At 34.9% G+C, this 17,209-nt stretch overlaps 1 protein-coding gene across 1 annotated transcript; it reads left to right on the top strand.

Annotated features, from left to right (window-relative positions):
* Window positions 1–3,987: 3,987 nt before the first annotated feature.
* LOC113724572 (uncharacterized) lies at window positions 3,988–5,043 on the top strand. The gene has a single exon (XM_027247459.1). It carries the CDS (start codon window positions 3,988–3,990, stop codon window positions 5,041–5,043), a length of 1,056 nt encoding a protein of 351 aa, XP_027103260.1.
* The last annotated feature ends 12,166 nt before the right edge of the window (window positions 5,044–17,209 follow it).

Here is a 17,209-nt window from a genome sequence, read left to right as displayed (position 1 = left end):
ATGCTACGACATAGCTCGCTTGGTTTTACTAATGATCAGGGTGTTCTGATTGGAGAGGGATTGGACTACATGGCCAGCAGTGGATCTGCTATCACTAATATTTCCGGTCCTGCTCCTTCTTCTGTTGTTCCCATTGAATCAAATCCACTTCTTATTATTCCTGAAGGTATATCCAGCCTGATTTTTCCCCACACATCAGCCATGTCTTTATCACTCTATTGTTATACCGGTATCTTTCCCTATTTTTAGTTAGGCATCCCATCCTGATACAAGTCCAGCCTTTAATTTATATACATTGCAGAAACTTCACTCATTGGTGAGCTAGGGAGTGGAAGAGGTAGGAAAAAAAGTGGTGCGGTCATGCAAAGAGAAGAACAATGTGGATCTTCTCATGATTATCCTGCGGTGCGGTCTTCTAGGAAAAGGTACATGAATACCATATCCACAAAACCATCTCATGTTTCAAAAAACATTGCTATTCTTTCTGCCAAGAATAAGCAAGTCTTCAATATTCAGAGAGATAAATCAGATAATGTTCTCCAAGTTACGTAAAAGCCAAATTCTGATCTTGAAACATGTATCAGCTCTGAATCTTTAAGTCGTTCATCGACAAACTCTATTCCTTCCTCTATTACATTGGATCCTTAGCTAAGAAATATTACTAACAAGCAAAAAAAAGCATGCTTTCCAATTTCCAATCTTTGGTCTACTGTTCAATCTTCTAGGCAGCGACACAGGAACACCTTGTCAGGAACATTGACTTGGGGTCCTTGAAATAGTATAGTCCTGCCTAATGAGATTAACCAAAGGTTTAATATTCAGAATGAGAATTCAGATAATGTTTTTCATCATATGAATGAACCAAATTCTGAAATCAATAATGTTTTCGACTATAAATCTTTGGATCATTTTTCAACAGACCTTGCATCTTCTTTTACTCAAGTTGATTCTGAACCTAGATGTCTCTCTGAAGGTATAATATTGGTCCTTTAAATTGTCACCTTTGCCAATATCTTTTGCTGCTTGTCTAGTTTCTTCTGATCGTGGAAGAAAAAAAGCAAAATGCTCTATTTACCATACCTGTAACATATCTATGGCAAGATAATCTACAATGGACATCTTATTAAGATTTACTATTGCAGTTATCTAGCCTTGCGACGAAAATTCAGCTCAGTAACATCAAGCAAAGGCTGATGTTTCCAAGACAAGAAAAAGACATAGAAACCCTTCTAATCTTGCTGCTGCTATTACTCTTCCCAGGCCAACGCGTAGCCATACTGTTCATAGCAGAGCCTGTGCAACAGGTTGCATTTCGTTTATAAGTGACCCTAATACCGTTCATATCAGAGCCTGCGCAACAGGTTGCATTTTGTTTATTAGTGACCCTAATACCATTTAAGTCATTTTTATACTATTTTCCCCCTCTCGCAGAATTGGACTTTGTTATTCCATCAGCTATATTGATCCATCTGTAGGGGAAAATGGTATAGGTGCCAGGACATATCTTTCAAGGATTGATCATATTCCTGATGCACCTTTACTCCTTCCTGGTACTCCAGAATGTCAATATTGTGGGGCTAAGAGGTTCTATTTAGAACCTCCTACTTTTTATTGTTCCAAAGGGGAAATCTCTATTGTCGCTCCTAGTATGCCTTATGCTCTCAAGCGTCTTTTCATAGGAAACGATGAAGAGAGTGAGCATTTTAGAAAATTAGCTCGCACCTATAACAATAACTTAGCTTTCACAGCTTTTGCGGCAAAATATGATTCAGAATTAACAAAGAATACAAAGGGTGTTTATACTTTTCGTGTTCAAGACCAAGTTTATCATTTTCTCAATAGCTTATCGCAATCAGCTGATAGATCTTTTGGAATTCAGCTATATATTTTTGATACTGATGAGCAGCTCAAAAGAAGAGTAGCTAGTTGTGACAAGTTGTGTGAGAGCACTTTGAGGTTGTTGATGGATATCCTTTATGAGAATCCTTATGATAGATTTTTCAAGGATCTCAGAGATGTGCCAAATATTAACAACTTGAACATTGCTCTTAACTGCTACCCTACTCTAGACCAATGTGTATATAATCTCCTTTCTACTTCCCAAGTTGCTGCAATATGGATTGAAAGTGATGATGAATCTCTTGATAAACAGGCACATATTTTGGTCTATAGTCACTCGAACACAAGTCATAGGATCCAACATTACTATAGTTGTTATGATCCTTTACAATACCTTTTATTATTTCCTCGGGGTGAATCTAGATGGCACCATGGGATTAAACGAGTCTATAAGAGAAAGAGAGATGATGGTTTATGTGAGGATGAAATTGATATTGATCCATCTTCTGTTGAACACTCCTTTGATTTGATTGATTTGGAAAGAAGAGGCAAGTGCACATGCTGTCTTTCCAAATTTGTGAATGTTATTTACAATAAATGCATTTCTTCATTGATATACTGGTTCTTTCCTTTTTATAGCTGCTGACCGTGGCAAGAAAGAAGAATACACTGTCTCGGCTAGAGAATATTAGTGTTATAGATTTCAGATTAGAGATAATGATGAATCCATGTTGCTGCACACACATAGATCATTACAGCAATTTTCTGTTAATGGGTATGTAAAGATTGAACTTCTGGGCTAGATTTTCTATGGAAAAGACAGAATGATATTTGGACTGAAATTCTTGAAGGAGTGTTGGATAGTCTTTCAATAGGCCAGACTAAAGGTTCAAAGGTTGGTCGTAAAATGATATTACCAGCTTTATTCATAGGTGGACCGCGAGATATGAGGCGTTGATATCTTGATGCCATGGCCTTGGTTCAAAAGTATGGAAAACCTAATATTTTTCTTACGATGACATGTAATCCAATGTGGAAAGAAATTCAAGACAATTTGCAATTTACAGAAAAACCTCAAGATAGGCTAGATCTTTTGTCTAGAGTGTTCAGACCAAAATTTGAAATGCTTAAATCTGAACTTTTAGATAAGAAAATCTTTGGAGAAGTAGCTGCATGTGTTTATGTTATTAAATTCCAAAAAGAGGATTTCTTCATGCTTATTTGTTATTAATTTTGAAACCACAGTTCAAGTTGTTGAATCCTCAATCTTATGATAGGATACTACCTGCCGAGCTGCCTAACCCTCATCAATATCCCCATCTATACTCTTTTGTTCTTAAACACATGATTCATGATCCATGTGGAGTTATGGATCAAACTAGCCCATGTATAAGGAATGGTTCATGCAAGCATCATTATCCCAAAAATTTCTGTGAACAAACGGTTCATGCTGAGGATAGTTATCCATGTTATAGGAGGAGAGATGATGGTAGAAAGATAAAGGTGCGTAGATATGAACTTGACAATAGATGGGTTATTCCATATTGTCCTTATCTATTGGCCCTTTTTGATTGCCACATGAATGTGGAAATTTGTTCCACTTTGAAGTTGGTGCAATATTTATACAAATATGTTTTCAAAGGACATGATCTTGTTAGTTTTAAGATTGTTACTGGAGAAAGCTCCACTGATGTCGATGAAATAAAAGAATTCTAGCAGGGAAGATGGATTTCACACCCTGAAGTTTGGCAAATCTATGAATTCCGACTAAATGAGATGACCCTAGCAGTTTATTCTCTTCAAGTTCATCTCCCTGGCCAGCAGCTTATCACTTTCAACAAAAATTCAAATCTTTTAGAATTGATGAGAAAGATTGATTTTTCAAAGATCATGCTAACTGAATTCTTTGAAATGAACAAAACAAACTCAAAAGCTGAAAATTTGAAGTGCTTTTATAGAGAGTTTCCTATGCATTTTGTTTGGTCTACTAAATTTAAAATTTGGACTGAGAGAAAATGTAAAAAGGTTATTGGAAGACTGGTAACTGTTAGTTCTAAGGAAGGAGAAAGGTATTACCTTAGAGTGCTGCTAAATCATGCCCGAGCACCTATGTCATTTGATTACCTTTTAACTGTTAATGGTTAGAAAATGAACTGCTTCAGGGAAGCTGCTTTGAAGCTTGGTCTATTAGAGTCTGATACATATATAGAAGATACCCTTGAAGAAGCAGCAGTTTTTCAGATGCCATCATCGTTGAGACTGTTATTTGCTATTGTTCTTGTTCATTATTCACCCACTGATCCTAGATTACTCTGGGACAAATTTGAACAACAGATATGTAGTGATTATCAAAGATCACAGGAACTTTATCACTATTCTTCTGCTGAAATTAGAAGTAAAGTCTTGAAAAATATCAGCAGATTGCTCAAGCAGATGGGTAAAAATATTGATGATTACCATTTAATTCTAGATAACCTTAGAGGTGCATATCATGAACAGTTAACAATGGAAATTAACAGTGAAAGGAATATTGAGGTATTACCAGAAGATCTACTTTTGCCTTTTAAATTGAATGCTCTGCAGCGGCATGCTTATGATTTAATTCTGCATGCAATTTCTTCTTCTGCTGGCCAAAGTTTCTTTATCGATGGTCCGGGTAGAACTAATAAGACCTTTCTCTATAGGTTGATTTTAGCTGCTTTAAGATCTCAGGGGCATGTTGCTATCGTAATGGCAATATCCAGTGTTGCAGCATCTGTTCTTCCAGGCAGAAGAACAGCGCATTCTAGATTTAAAATACCACTGGATTTGTCAACAAATAAAACCTGCCAACTCAGTAAGCAAGGTAGTGTTGCAAGATTACTTTTTGAATCAAAACTGATCTTGTGGGATGAATCATCAATGGCCAAAAGAGAAACTATTGAGGCCTTTGATGATTTGCTAAAAAACATAATGGAATCTGAGCTGCCATTTGGAGGAAATATCATTGTTTTTGGAGGAGATTTTCGACAAACTTTACCTGTAATTGAGAAGGCTTCAAAACAAACTCTCATAAAAGCTAGCCTTCCTAATTCACTTCTATGGAATAAATTTCATAAGTTGAAACTGACAGAAAATATGCAGGCCATTTTTGACCCAGCATTCTCAGAGTTTCTTTTGAGGGTGGGCGAAGGAAGGAAGCCTGTTGATGCACAGGCCAAATAACCTTATTGAATAACATGGTTATTCCATATTATGAATAAGAAAAATCTCTAAACATGTTATAAAATTGTTATTCAACTATGCTTCTTTTTACTACTTCTTCCCTTTCTAAATTTGTCCTTTACATGTATCTTGACTTACTTTTCTTATATCCAAGTTGATAGAATCTGTATTTCCATATTTAGGCTTATTCAAATGATCCTTATACTATGATCAATAGGTGCATTCTTACTCCAAAAAACAATTCAGTTGACGAGCTAAATGATATCATGATATAAAGGTTTCCTGGAAATCTTCATGTTTATGCTAGATCTGATAAAATAGTTGATTAGTGCCATCAAGGAGATTATGAAGATTTTCTCAATTTACAAAACCCAAAAGGTCTTCCTCCTCACAAGTGGTTGCTTAAAGAAAATTGTCTCCTCATTCTTTTGAGAAATCTGAACCCTGTAGAAGGATTGTGTAATGGTTCACGTCTCGTCTATAGAGAGCTCAGACAACATATAATCTATGCTGAAATAGCTTTTGGCTACCTAAAATTCCTCTCCAAACATCTGATAGTGAAAAGAATGGCCTCCCATTTATAAGAACACAATTTCCTGTTCGACTTTGATTTACCTTAACAATTAACAAATCTTAAGGACAAACTCTTGATTATGTGGGGATTTACCTTCGTGAGCCGGTTGTCTCTCATGGACAGTTGTACGTAGCTTTATCTACAGCTAAGGCATCAGCTGCAGTTAAAATTCTTATTGTGCCTGGAACTTTTGGAGACATTAAAGTTGATTGCAAGACTAGAAATGTTGTGTTTCAAGAAATATTTCAACTAACTCAGCACTGATGTTATTAAGCTTAGGTATACTATACAGATTTATTCATTCATTGTTCTTTGACTGATATGGTACTTTCTGACCATAATAACTTTCTTCTTTTTCAAGAATGGTTGTTCCAGTATATATCAATGCTTCTGATATCTTTCTTCTTTTCTATCCATGAAAATGTAGAATGGAAAAGTTGCTGACAATAAAAGAAATTATGCCTAAAATGCAAAGCTGGACATGCAAAATCACAGTTCAAGAAAAACAGCAAGTTAATCAATGTCCACCCTGACAAAAAAACAAAAGTTCATATTTGTTGATACTGAGGTACATAGCCAAAAATATCTATATTAGACATATGCATATTTAAATTTTATAGAAAATAAACATGAATGACATGAAGTTATGTTGTAATACAATAGGGATCAAAAGTTGAAGGCATTATTTTCAACAATGACATCCCTAGAATGAGCTCAATCCTCCAAGTTCATAAGAAATACAAGATATCCAATGCTGAAGTGAGGCCGATCTTGCCGAAATATTAGACTGCTGAAATAACTCATCAATGGACAATCACTAGCAGAACTGTTATTCAAGAGGTTGTTGATGATGAAGACATGATGCTTGTCAAGTTCAACTGTACAAAGTTTAGAGATTTGGCACAGTACATGGATGATAAAGCTAAATCAGTTGGTATATCTCGTTACTTGGTCTATATAAATAACATGTATATCTCTGCATGAAATATTTGACAAATTTTTCCTTTCTGTAGATGTCCTCGGAATAGTTATTGAAGCATTGGAGAAAAAGACAATTACCACAAACTACAGAGAGTCAATTGTTAAAAAGTTTGCCCTTGTGAACGAGGAGTAAGATATACAATTTTTATCTTATATATAATGATCAATAGTTATAATTTCTCCTATTAGATATATCTTATTAAGTACTGATTATTTATTTCATAGTAGATCGTAGACTCTTTTACTTTCTATGTGGGATGATTTCATCAAAAATGAAGGAGAACAGATAATTTCTGCCATGAACAACTTTCCTGTTATTATTGTCCGAAGGATAAAAGTTAGCAACTACAATGGTAACTTACAATTTAATGCCTAACCATCATCTGATACATTTATATGCATATATAACTCTCTCTAACAAATGGTCTTGAATCAATAAGTATTCTATGTAGGTGTTTCTCTGTCCACATGGTTTGATTCTGCAATCCTTGTTGATCCTCTTGTTCAAGAAGCAAGGAAACTAAAGAATTGGTTTTGATTTATTTCTTCCCCCTCATTATCATTCTCAGCAGTTCATGATTCATGCTATATAATTCGTTCTTTACATCTTTAATCTTATTTTATTATAGGGCAATAAGAAATAGCAAGTAGTTGACAGTTATTCTAGAACAAAAAAGTTATACTAGGTTCAACCATGAAATTTCATTGAAACCAGTCAGAAAACCACCTTAATTTGCAATGTTAATCCTTCCTACAAGGTATAAGCATCTTCGCTAATAGCTTATTTCATGCTATGTTTAGTTATCAAACAATATATTCATACTTTTTACTTTTGAGTTTAGAGTACATGGGTCAAAGCATAGTTCACTTTCCAGCACATATTTCAGAAATACTGGCATATGAGCTGCAAAAAATGTTATCGAGGTATTGCAACAGCCATGGAGTCATTTTTAGCTGTAATACTTGCAAAGAAAAACATCCTACTGAGCCAAGGTCCTTTACTGAAACCTTTTTTTTTTTTTTTGCAGAAAAGCTTTAAAGTTTACTATCATCATCATTTTTTACACATGCTAAGCTTTTATTTGCAAACATTTTTCTAGGTATTGCTTTGATATGGATTTACGGGATCATACTGGAGTTATTACAGCTTCTATCTTTGGAGAACAAGTTGAACAACTGCTGACGTTCAATACTCTTGAAATAATGGAACACTTTAAGCATGTCCATGTTCAACTGCCGGCAAATTAGTAAGAAGACAATTGTCATTACAATGCTATATTATTCACTTATACTAAATCATAAACTAGAACCATATTCTTTGCTTTCTGAAAACTTTTTTTTTAAATACTTTCTTATTCACAGAACATTGAACTTCCACTTGAAACTGTCCACAAAGAACTTGAGTCAAAGTGGTTCTTGGTACACATTAAGCTAGTACAAACTCAAGTTGCAGATACAAAGCAACGATATACAATCATCTATTATTCTGAGATTGTCGATGCTGCTACCCAAGTTTCCTCTGTCAATGAATTAATCGTTCCCTTTCTATCAGTTCATGATCAGGATGACCCTTCATAGATCACAACTTCAGGTATATGAATGTACTTATCACACATAAATAAATTTTTTTCTTACTCCAAATTAATGTCATGGTTCTCCAGGCACTGTAACTATTGAAGAAAACAATCCAACTTCAAAGGTTCGTCTTTCACTGAATCAAAAGTTTGATTAGGCTGAAAAACTAGAAAAGAACGCCTCTCAACTTGAAGGGTCTCTTGCAGCAAGAAGCCAAAACTGAAGTAAGTTCTCATGTTCCAAAGTTTGTTTTGAAACTTAGGGTTGCTACTTTGGACCTAAACTGCTCCTCTATGCTTTTTGTTGAGCGATTTATGATTCTAAGAAATCATAGTATTGCCATGCTGTCTTTTCTTCAGCAATTTATCATTCCCAGAAATCATAGAATGACTGCTATTTAACTATGCTCTGGCTTGTTTCAAGATTACATAATGATCTCTTGTTGTCGACGCAAAATCCTTTATTTGTCAAGCTAAATGTTTTATGTTATCAAAATTGTTTCCATTTATCTTTCTTACACGTATAAAAATATTGGTTCAGAGTGAACCACATGCTCATTCCTGAATCATTCTTATTTATTGCAACCTTATCTCATTTTAATTATTCTGATAATATGCACCAACTCAATTTACTCTTACCATTATTTTTTGTCAAACTGTAAATGTGTATCAATTAAATTATAAGCTGACATATTCAACCATCTTCATTAATGATTCCTGTCCTTATGCATTAATTACGTTAAAAGAAAATTTCTTTTAAGTTTCTTAATTTTCTATATATACCTATCTTTTCTATTCTAAACTTCATGACTCTATTCTTACCATACATTCATAACCCCTTCAGATTCAGAATCTTTTTTTATGTCTAAACTCTCTTCTTTCATTTCAATTTTAAACCTCACTGCCAACTAGAACAAATCCATACCTTACTTTTCTTCAAGATGGCAAGCACTAATTCACAAAGATGTTGCTTTCTCATCAGATGCAAAAATAGAGGCCAACTACATTCCTTTTTGTTCAATACCACTATGTTTCCAAAATTTTCCCATCTTTAGATTTCATTTAAAAACCATGTTATATTAACATCATTTGCAGGTTTTGCCTCCTCTATTCAAATCGTTACTATCTCAACATGGCCGTCATAGAATTATCTTTAGGCATGGAATAGAACAATGGAATATTATAGTAAATGATAACTCGTTAGGAGCAGGATGTGATGAATATTGTGAACAGAATATTGCTAAGGAACATCACATACTATTGCTTCAACATACTGGGAATTTATTTTTTGATGTTATTAATTTTTGTGAACTGCAACAGCAAGTTAATCTCGGCTGGATAGTCCCTCTAACCAGCCTTCATCTTTAGCAAGATGTATATATTCATAACACATCTTTATCCTTTCTATTTCATACTAACGTTCCAATCCTACATTATTTATTCCAACAGAAATGTCTCTTATGTGCAGCTCATGCTTGTTCACCAATTCATGAAGAAATAGTGACATCTTCACTTCAACCTCATTTTCCCCAAGATTTATCCAATTTAGTATGCTTTTATCAAAACTTTCACTTAGCTGACCCGTATACATTGGTAAAGAATCCTTATCATATTTTCCTTAAAATTATTCCCTAGCTAACTCATTTCCTTCAACCTAGCTCTCTAACTTTTACTTTTTGTATTAGAAAATCCCACGATTTGTTGACTACTTTCTCAATGAACAAAAAACTCCACTTATAGCTCTCAAAACTGGAGATAACATAACAGAAATTAGGATGAAAGGGAAGCGGCTCAAAAAAAATTGGAAAGCTTTCGTTCTCCAGCATCAACTCCAGCACAATGACATGACGTCATTGTTTTCATTTCAGAATCAAAGACTATCTTTACTGTTTTAATATTTGATAACAATGGAAATGAAAAATTTTCCCTTGGTACCATGTATTTCATATGCATTATTATAATTAGCCAATTGATTATTATAGTTACTCATTAACTTTTTGTATCTGTAACACTATTCATAAACTATGTTATCCTTATTTATTAATACTAATGAATTTCCTTTATTCTTTGTGGTTAATCAATAAACATGGTTTGATAAATAAAAATACTAAAAAAGTAAAATCAATTACAAATTGAACTTTACACCCAATAACAATTTCCTTTTAATGAATATTTACCTTGTTATCCATCTTCGCAGTAGTTCACCCACTTCATATATAGCTGTCTTTTATTTTACCAAAAAATTTTACATTGAAATATGGTAGCATGCGTTTCAAAACCAAAAAAGTTTCCACAATATATTTTACCATTATCCACCATTTCATATGCAATTTATGAAATCATTACTTTCCACTTTATGGATCAAGCTTTAGATATAAACGGAATCAACATCAACAACTAGCAAGCCATTTCTACTGTTTTTCGATTTATAAATTTTAATGCTTGGACCATTCTAACATTTTCGGCTATCATGTAAACCACTCTCCCAACATTTATCCCTTTCTTATTTTTAATTGATTTCAGCCTATTTCACTTCCACACCCAACTCTCATCTTAATCATTCCATATTTATCTTAATCTAAACTTAACAGCCTATATAGTTTACATGCTTCTTCTTACTCCAACATCAGGCCAACTCTCAATAACCAATACAAGTTAGGGCATAATTACATTGATCCACGCGCGGAGACCACCTCCTAGTATTGTGTTAAAATGCTAACGTAGTGAAGGCTCTGAAATTTCTGATTTTGTTGTAGTTTGGTTGGTCGTCAAAATTTCCATCCAAGTTCTGATAAATTGTGAAGTGAATGTGCTAAGGCAACTTGTCTTCCATTAAGTTAGTTGTTTTTTCCATTCTTGCATGATCGTTTTCTACCATTTTCAAACGCATTTGTCAAGCATTGATTACGAAAAGGAGAATATATTATCGCTATTTAAAATCTTATGTTACACCACTTTGTATAGGTCATATAAAACCTTAAAATTATTTGTCCCAATTCTTTTGCGAGTGTGTGTGTGTGTGTGTTTTTTTTATGGTTTTTTTCATTGTCTCGACAATTTAAAATTACAAAATCCTATATTAAGTTACAATACAACTTAGCAAGAAATAAACTAGATCTATGTCCTTAATCCCTTGATTTTAGGGATTCCATATTTTTCTCTATCGCTCAGGAAAATATTGTGATTTTTAATCACTTTTTGTAGGTGGATTATTTAAAATTTTGTTATGGATTAGTAGTAAAATTCGTCGACAAGAGACTAACAAGCACAAGCAAAGAGAGGTTTAAGTAGTTAAACGTTAAAAAAAAAGTGAAATGAAGTTGCCAAAAAAAAAAAAAGTCCAAGTGCAATGCGTGATAATAGACATGAATACATGCATTCGAATAACAATTTGAGTGTACTATCCATACCTATTAGGCTCTCACAAAAATCCTTGGTAACTTGTCTTCAATTACAAGTTCTAACAATATCTACCCTAATGGAACCAGTGCAACTTAAGTTGTTTTATCTAAAAGTACACAAATTGAAAACCAAAAAGTCTAGAGAAACCAAACATAGAGGTTTTTTTTTTTTTTTTTTTTTTTGCTTTCTTTCTTTGTTTCCTTTCTTCTCTTAGGAGGGGAGAGAGGGACACATATCTGCTTTGGGCTTCAAACATATACTTCTTCAGCTGCATTGAGTTTCAAGCTGGATCAGTTAATGGAAATATCAACTCAGTACTAAGCATCTATCCAGATATTCTTAAAAGAACAAAAAGGAAGAAATCCGTATCATCATTACATCTTATTGTCCAAAATTCAGTTCAAATGGGTACTTCACTCCTAGAAAAATAACCAGGCTTCTCAAAGTTCTCATTTCCAACTGCTTTAGAAACTTTCCTGTGTGACAGAATCTTACCTGCACAGAAATGAAATATGGTTCAAGAAAGTTGAAGGCATCAGAAAAGAGAAATCTCAGAATTTTGAAAATGTAGAAATAAAAAAAAATCTTCCAAATTGTCATCATCCATTAATTGGTTTATATAGTACTTCAATGGCAGAAAACAGTTAGTGTTTAGAGATTTAGGGCTCATACAGACATTATGCTTTAATTGAGAAACTTCACAATTGGTTAATTATGAACTTCATACTTTGTTAATTCAAGGCAACAAAGAAAAACTTTGAGCTACTTATTTAGTGCCTTCAAGAAATTGTTTCTTCTAAAATGCAAGGAACAACAGTTACAAAAGCAAAATCCCAAGGACCTGTTGCGGAAGCTCTACCAAATTAAGGTATAACGAGTAAATTATTGTACCTAAAATTGCAAAATGGTAATTCCCAGAAAATATTTGGTGAGGCACACTGGCCTACTTAAGTACCATTATATACAATTAATTGCACAATAACACACTACAAATATACCTACAAATATAGCTACTAAATAGACAATAAAATAGAACACTAGAATTTAACGAGGTTCGGCTAATTTGCCTACATCCTCAGACACTACTGACAACTTAATATTTTACTAGAAGAAATATTACAAAGAGAGAGAAGGAAGCAAGTTATGCTTTTGCTTGGTGTGATTGAATTTGTTTGTTTGAGAGCTATTTATAACTCTCAAGCAACCTCTCAAATGTTAAACTAACCGATGTGGGATTTAGAAAGTTAGACCAAAGATTTCAAAGTCAACAATTTTGGCTTGGAAAAGTCATCAATTGAGGCTTTGAATTCAACAAATCTCTATCTTGGCATAATTTCTAATCCCACTAAAAATACAAATCTCCTCCCTCAAAATTCGGTGGTGTCTTCAAATGTGTTGTCAAACGCCAATCTTCAAGTTGTACACAACATTTATCAAATTCAAATAATATTGGAATTTGATAGTTGTCACAACTTTCGTAAGCATATCAGCAGGATTCTCCTTGGTCTGAATCTTTTGAAGTAGTATTGTACTATCTTTCAAAATCTTCCTTACAAAATGATACCGTACGTCGATATGCTTCGTCCCTACATGATAAGCCTGGTTCTTTACTAAATGAATAGTACTCTGACTATCACAATGAACTTTGATAGACTTCTGTCCGATTCCCAATTCATCAAGTAACCCATGAAGCTAAATTGCTTCCTTAACAACCTCCATAACTGCCATATACTCCGCCTCTGTAGTAGACAAAGCAACCGTTGACTGCAAGATAGACTTCCAATTAACTAGTGCCTTAGCAAGTGTAAACACATACCCAATCGTTGATCGACGTGTATCTTGATCACCTGCGTAGTCGGAATCACAATATCAAATTGCGCCTTGACCAATCTTTTCATCTTGCTCAAATAGTAATCCAATATCTACGGTGTTCAAAATGTACTGTAAAATCCATTTCACAGCCTGCCAATGCTCCTTACCAGGATCATGCATGTACCTGCTCACAACTCCAACTGCTTGTGAAATGTCGGGTATTGTACACACCATAGCATACATCAAGCTACCCACCGCATTTGCATATGGTACCTTTGCCATATATCTCGTTCTGCATCATTCTTTGGAGATAATGATGCACTGAATTTGAAATGAGGAACAAGTGGAGTACTAACAGGTTTGGTCTTTTCATTCATGCCAAACCTCTTTAATACTTTACTAAGATATTCTTTCTGAGTCAAATAAAGCCTCCTCAATCTTCTATCTCTACTTATCTCAATGCCGAGAGTTTTCTTGGTTTCGTTGAGATCCTTCATTTCAAACTCTCGACTCAATTAAGATTTCAATTTTTCAATCTCACCTTGATCCTTGGAAGCTATCAACATATCATCAACATAAAGAAGAAGATATATGTAGGATCCATCTCGTACCTTGCGCAAATATACACAGTCATCATATTTGCTTTTTGTGTATTTCTGACTCATTTTAAAATTGTCAAATCGCTTGTACCACTGCCTTGGAGACTGCTTCAATCCATACAACGATTTGTCCAACTTGCACACCATCTTTTCTTTACCAGCAACTTTGAATCCTTTTGGTTGAGTCATGCAGATTTTCTCTTCCAAGTCACTATATAAAAACGCAATTTTTACATCTAATTGGACAAATTTCAGATCCAATTGTGCTACCAAAGTCAATAAAATTCTAATGGAGGAATGTTTCACGACTGGAGAAAACACTTCGTTGTAATCAATTTCCTCCTTCTGAGCGTAACCTTTAGCTACCAATCTTGCTTTGTACAGAACACCAGACTTGTCAGGAAATCCTTCATTCTTTGCATATACCCACTTGCACCCAATTGCCTTCTTTCCCTTTGACAGATTGACAAGTTGCCAAGTTGCCAAGTCTGATTCTTATAAAGGGACTACATTTCTTCTTCTATAGCTGTCCTCCATTTTTCCTTCTCTGAACTTTGGACAGCTTCAAGATAAGTGGTAGGAACTTCATCTATTGCAATTGTAGATGCATTAGCCACCATATTAACATACCGAGCAGGTACTTTGATATTCCTCTTTGGCTTACTCAATGCAATTGATTCAAGTTGCTATGAAGACTTTCCAACTGGAACATCTTCTTCAATTGATTCTTCTTCTACCATAGGAGTCCTTTCATCTGCTCCTATATTCACTGCTGGTCTGATAATGTTTCTTTCAAACTCCACCTGCTTAGGAGTGCTCTCCACCTGTTGGGGAGTACCATCATTCTGTTGTACATCTACCTTTGTTAATATGGTAGATTCATCAAAGGTGACATCCCTGCTGAAAACTATCTTCTTTGTCTCGAGACACCAAAGACGATAACCTTTAATGCCTGTCGTAATCCCTATAAAGAGCGCCTTTTTCGCCCTTAGATCCAACTTTGATTCTTTAACATGATAATATGCAGTAGAACCAAACACATGTAAGGAATCATAATCTATAGCAGGTTTTTCCGACCATTTCTCTAATGGCGTTTTGCAGCCAATAGTAGTTGATGGTCAGCGATTAACGAGGTGATTTGCATATGCTAAATCCTCAACCCAAAATTGTTTGTCCAACCCAGCATTGGACAACATACACCGAACTTTCTCTACCAATGTCCGGTTCATACGCTCTGCCACCCCATTCTGCTGTGGTGTATTTCTGACTGTGAAGTGCCGAACAATGCCTTCATTTTCACAGACCTCCATGAACGGATCACTAGTGTATTCACCTCCATTGTCTGTTCGAAGGCGTTTGATCTTTCTTTCTGTTTGAGTTTCCACCATCTTTTTCCACTTGATGAAAATTCCCAATACTTCATTTTTCGCTTTCATAGTATACACCCATACTCTTCGAGAGAAGTTATCGACAAAGGTAACAAAATAATTTTTGCCTCCCAGAGAAGTTATTTTGGAAGATCCCCACACATCAGAGAGCACATAATCCAAAATACCCTTAGTATCGTGAATTACAGTGCCAAAATTTACCCTTGTCTGCTTCCCTTTGACACAATGCTCGCAAAAATTTAACTTGCAAACACTGGCTCCTTTCAATAGTCCTTGATTCATCAGAAAATTCAAGGATTTTTCTCCGGCATGCCCTAAGTGCATATGCCATAATCTGGTTACTTTCAATTCTCAATCATCACTGAAAGCCATTGCCACTACTCCAACAACTGCATTACCTTGATAGTAATACAAGTTATTATTTTTTCGAATGCCTTTCACCAGTACCAATGCACCTGAAATGATTTTCATCACTCCATTATATGCCGACACCTTATAGCCCATTGATTCTAGTACTCCCACAGAAATGAGGTTCTTTTTCAATTCTGGCACATATCAGACATCAGTTAGAATCCTAATTGATCCATCCTGATTTCTCAGTCGAATTGAACGAACCCCATTTGTTGCTATATGGCCTCATCTATCGTGTAGACGACTCCACCTTCTTCTTCCTTGAAATCAAAGAATCATTCCCTATTGGACGTCATATGATGACTACAACCTGAGTTCAATAGCCATGTACTAGAATGACCAGTAGGCATGATAGCTAATGAAAGTTCTGAATCTTGATCAATGCACTCAGCTACATTTGAATCTGCAACAGCTTTTTCTTTGTCAGGTCTACCCTTCAATTTTGGGCAGTTCTTCTTCCAGTACCCTTTCTCTCTGCAAAAGGCACACTCATCTTTGCTTAGTCTGGCTCTTGACTTGGATCTACCTCTCCTCCTCTTTCTCTGGTTTTGTGAGCGTCCTCTAGTTACCAGAGCTTCTGCTGCTCCATCTCTGCTACTTTGTTTGTCTTTTCTTCTGAGCTCATAGCTGTACAGGGCAGAGCTAACTTCACCGAAGGACACTTCATCTTTCCCATAGAGTAGAGTTGTTTCAAGATGCTCAAACTTCTCAGGAAGAGATTCCAACAACATGAGAGCCAAATCTTCGTCTTCAAATATTACATCTAAATTCATCAGATTAGTGATTAACTGATTGAAATTAGTGATGTGATTATTTAGAGTTGTGCTGGGAACATAAGTGAAGTGAAATAAACGCTTATTTATATTGAGCCTATTTTGACCATTTTTCTTCAAGAACTTCTCCTCCAATCCGGTTCATAATTTATTTGCAGAGGTTTCGTTTAAGAACACATATTTCTGTTCCCTTGAAAGACACGATCGAATTGTACAACACGCTAAACGATTTAGCGTCCTCCATTCCTTCTCTTCAATCTTTTTTGGTTTCTCTTCTTAGATGGCAATGTCTAGATCTTGATTAAAGAGCGCGTCTAGAATCTTACTTTGCCACATACCGAAATGACCGGTACCATCAAATGTCTCCACATTTAATTTTGCATTCATCATAGCATTTCTTGCCATAATAGACGATGACGAGCTTGTTGATGCTTGCATTGTAGATGAAGATCTACTTTCGGCCATCTCTACAAATTATATTTAGTAGCTCCTAAATGTAGAGTAACAATAGCCCAAGAAATCTTTTCTGATGTGGAAGATCAGACTATGTTGCAACCACAGAGCAAACTAAAAAATCTCGAGCTCTGATATCAATTGTTGCGGAAGTTTTACCAAATTAAGGTATAATGAGTAAATTATTGTACCTAAAATT

Source organism: Coffea arabica, chromosome 2c (assembly GCF_036785885.1).
Source record: "Coffea arabica cultivar ET-39 chromosome 2c, Coffea Arabica ET-39 HiFi, whole genome shotgun sequence".
NCBI classification, from domain to species: Eukaryota; Viridiplantae; Streptophyta; class Magnoliopsida; order Gentianales; family Rubiaceae; genus Coffea; species Coffea arabica.
Note: the sequence above shows the minus strand (reverse complement) of the source record. Positions and strands in the feature narration are given on the sequence as shown.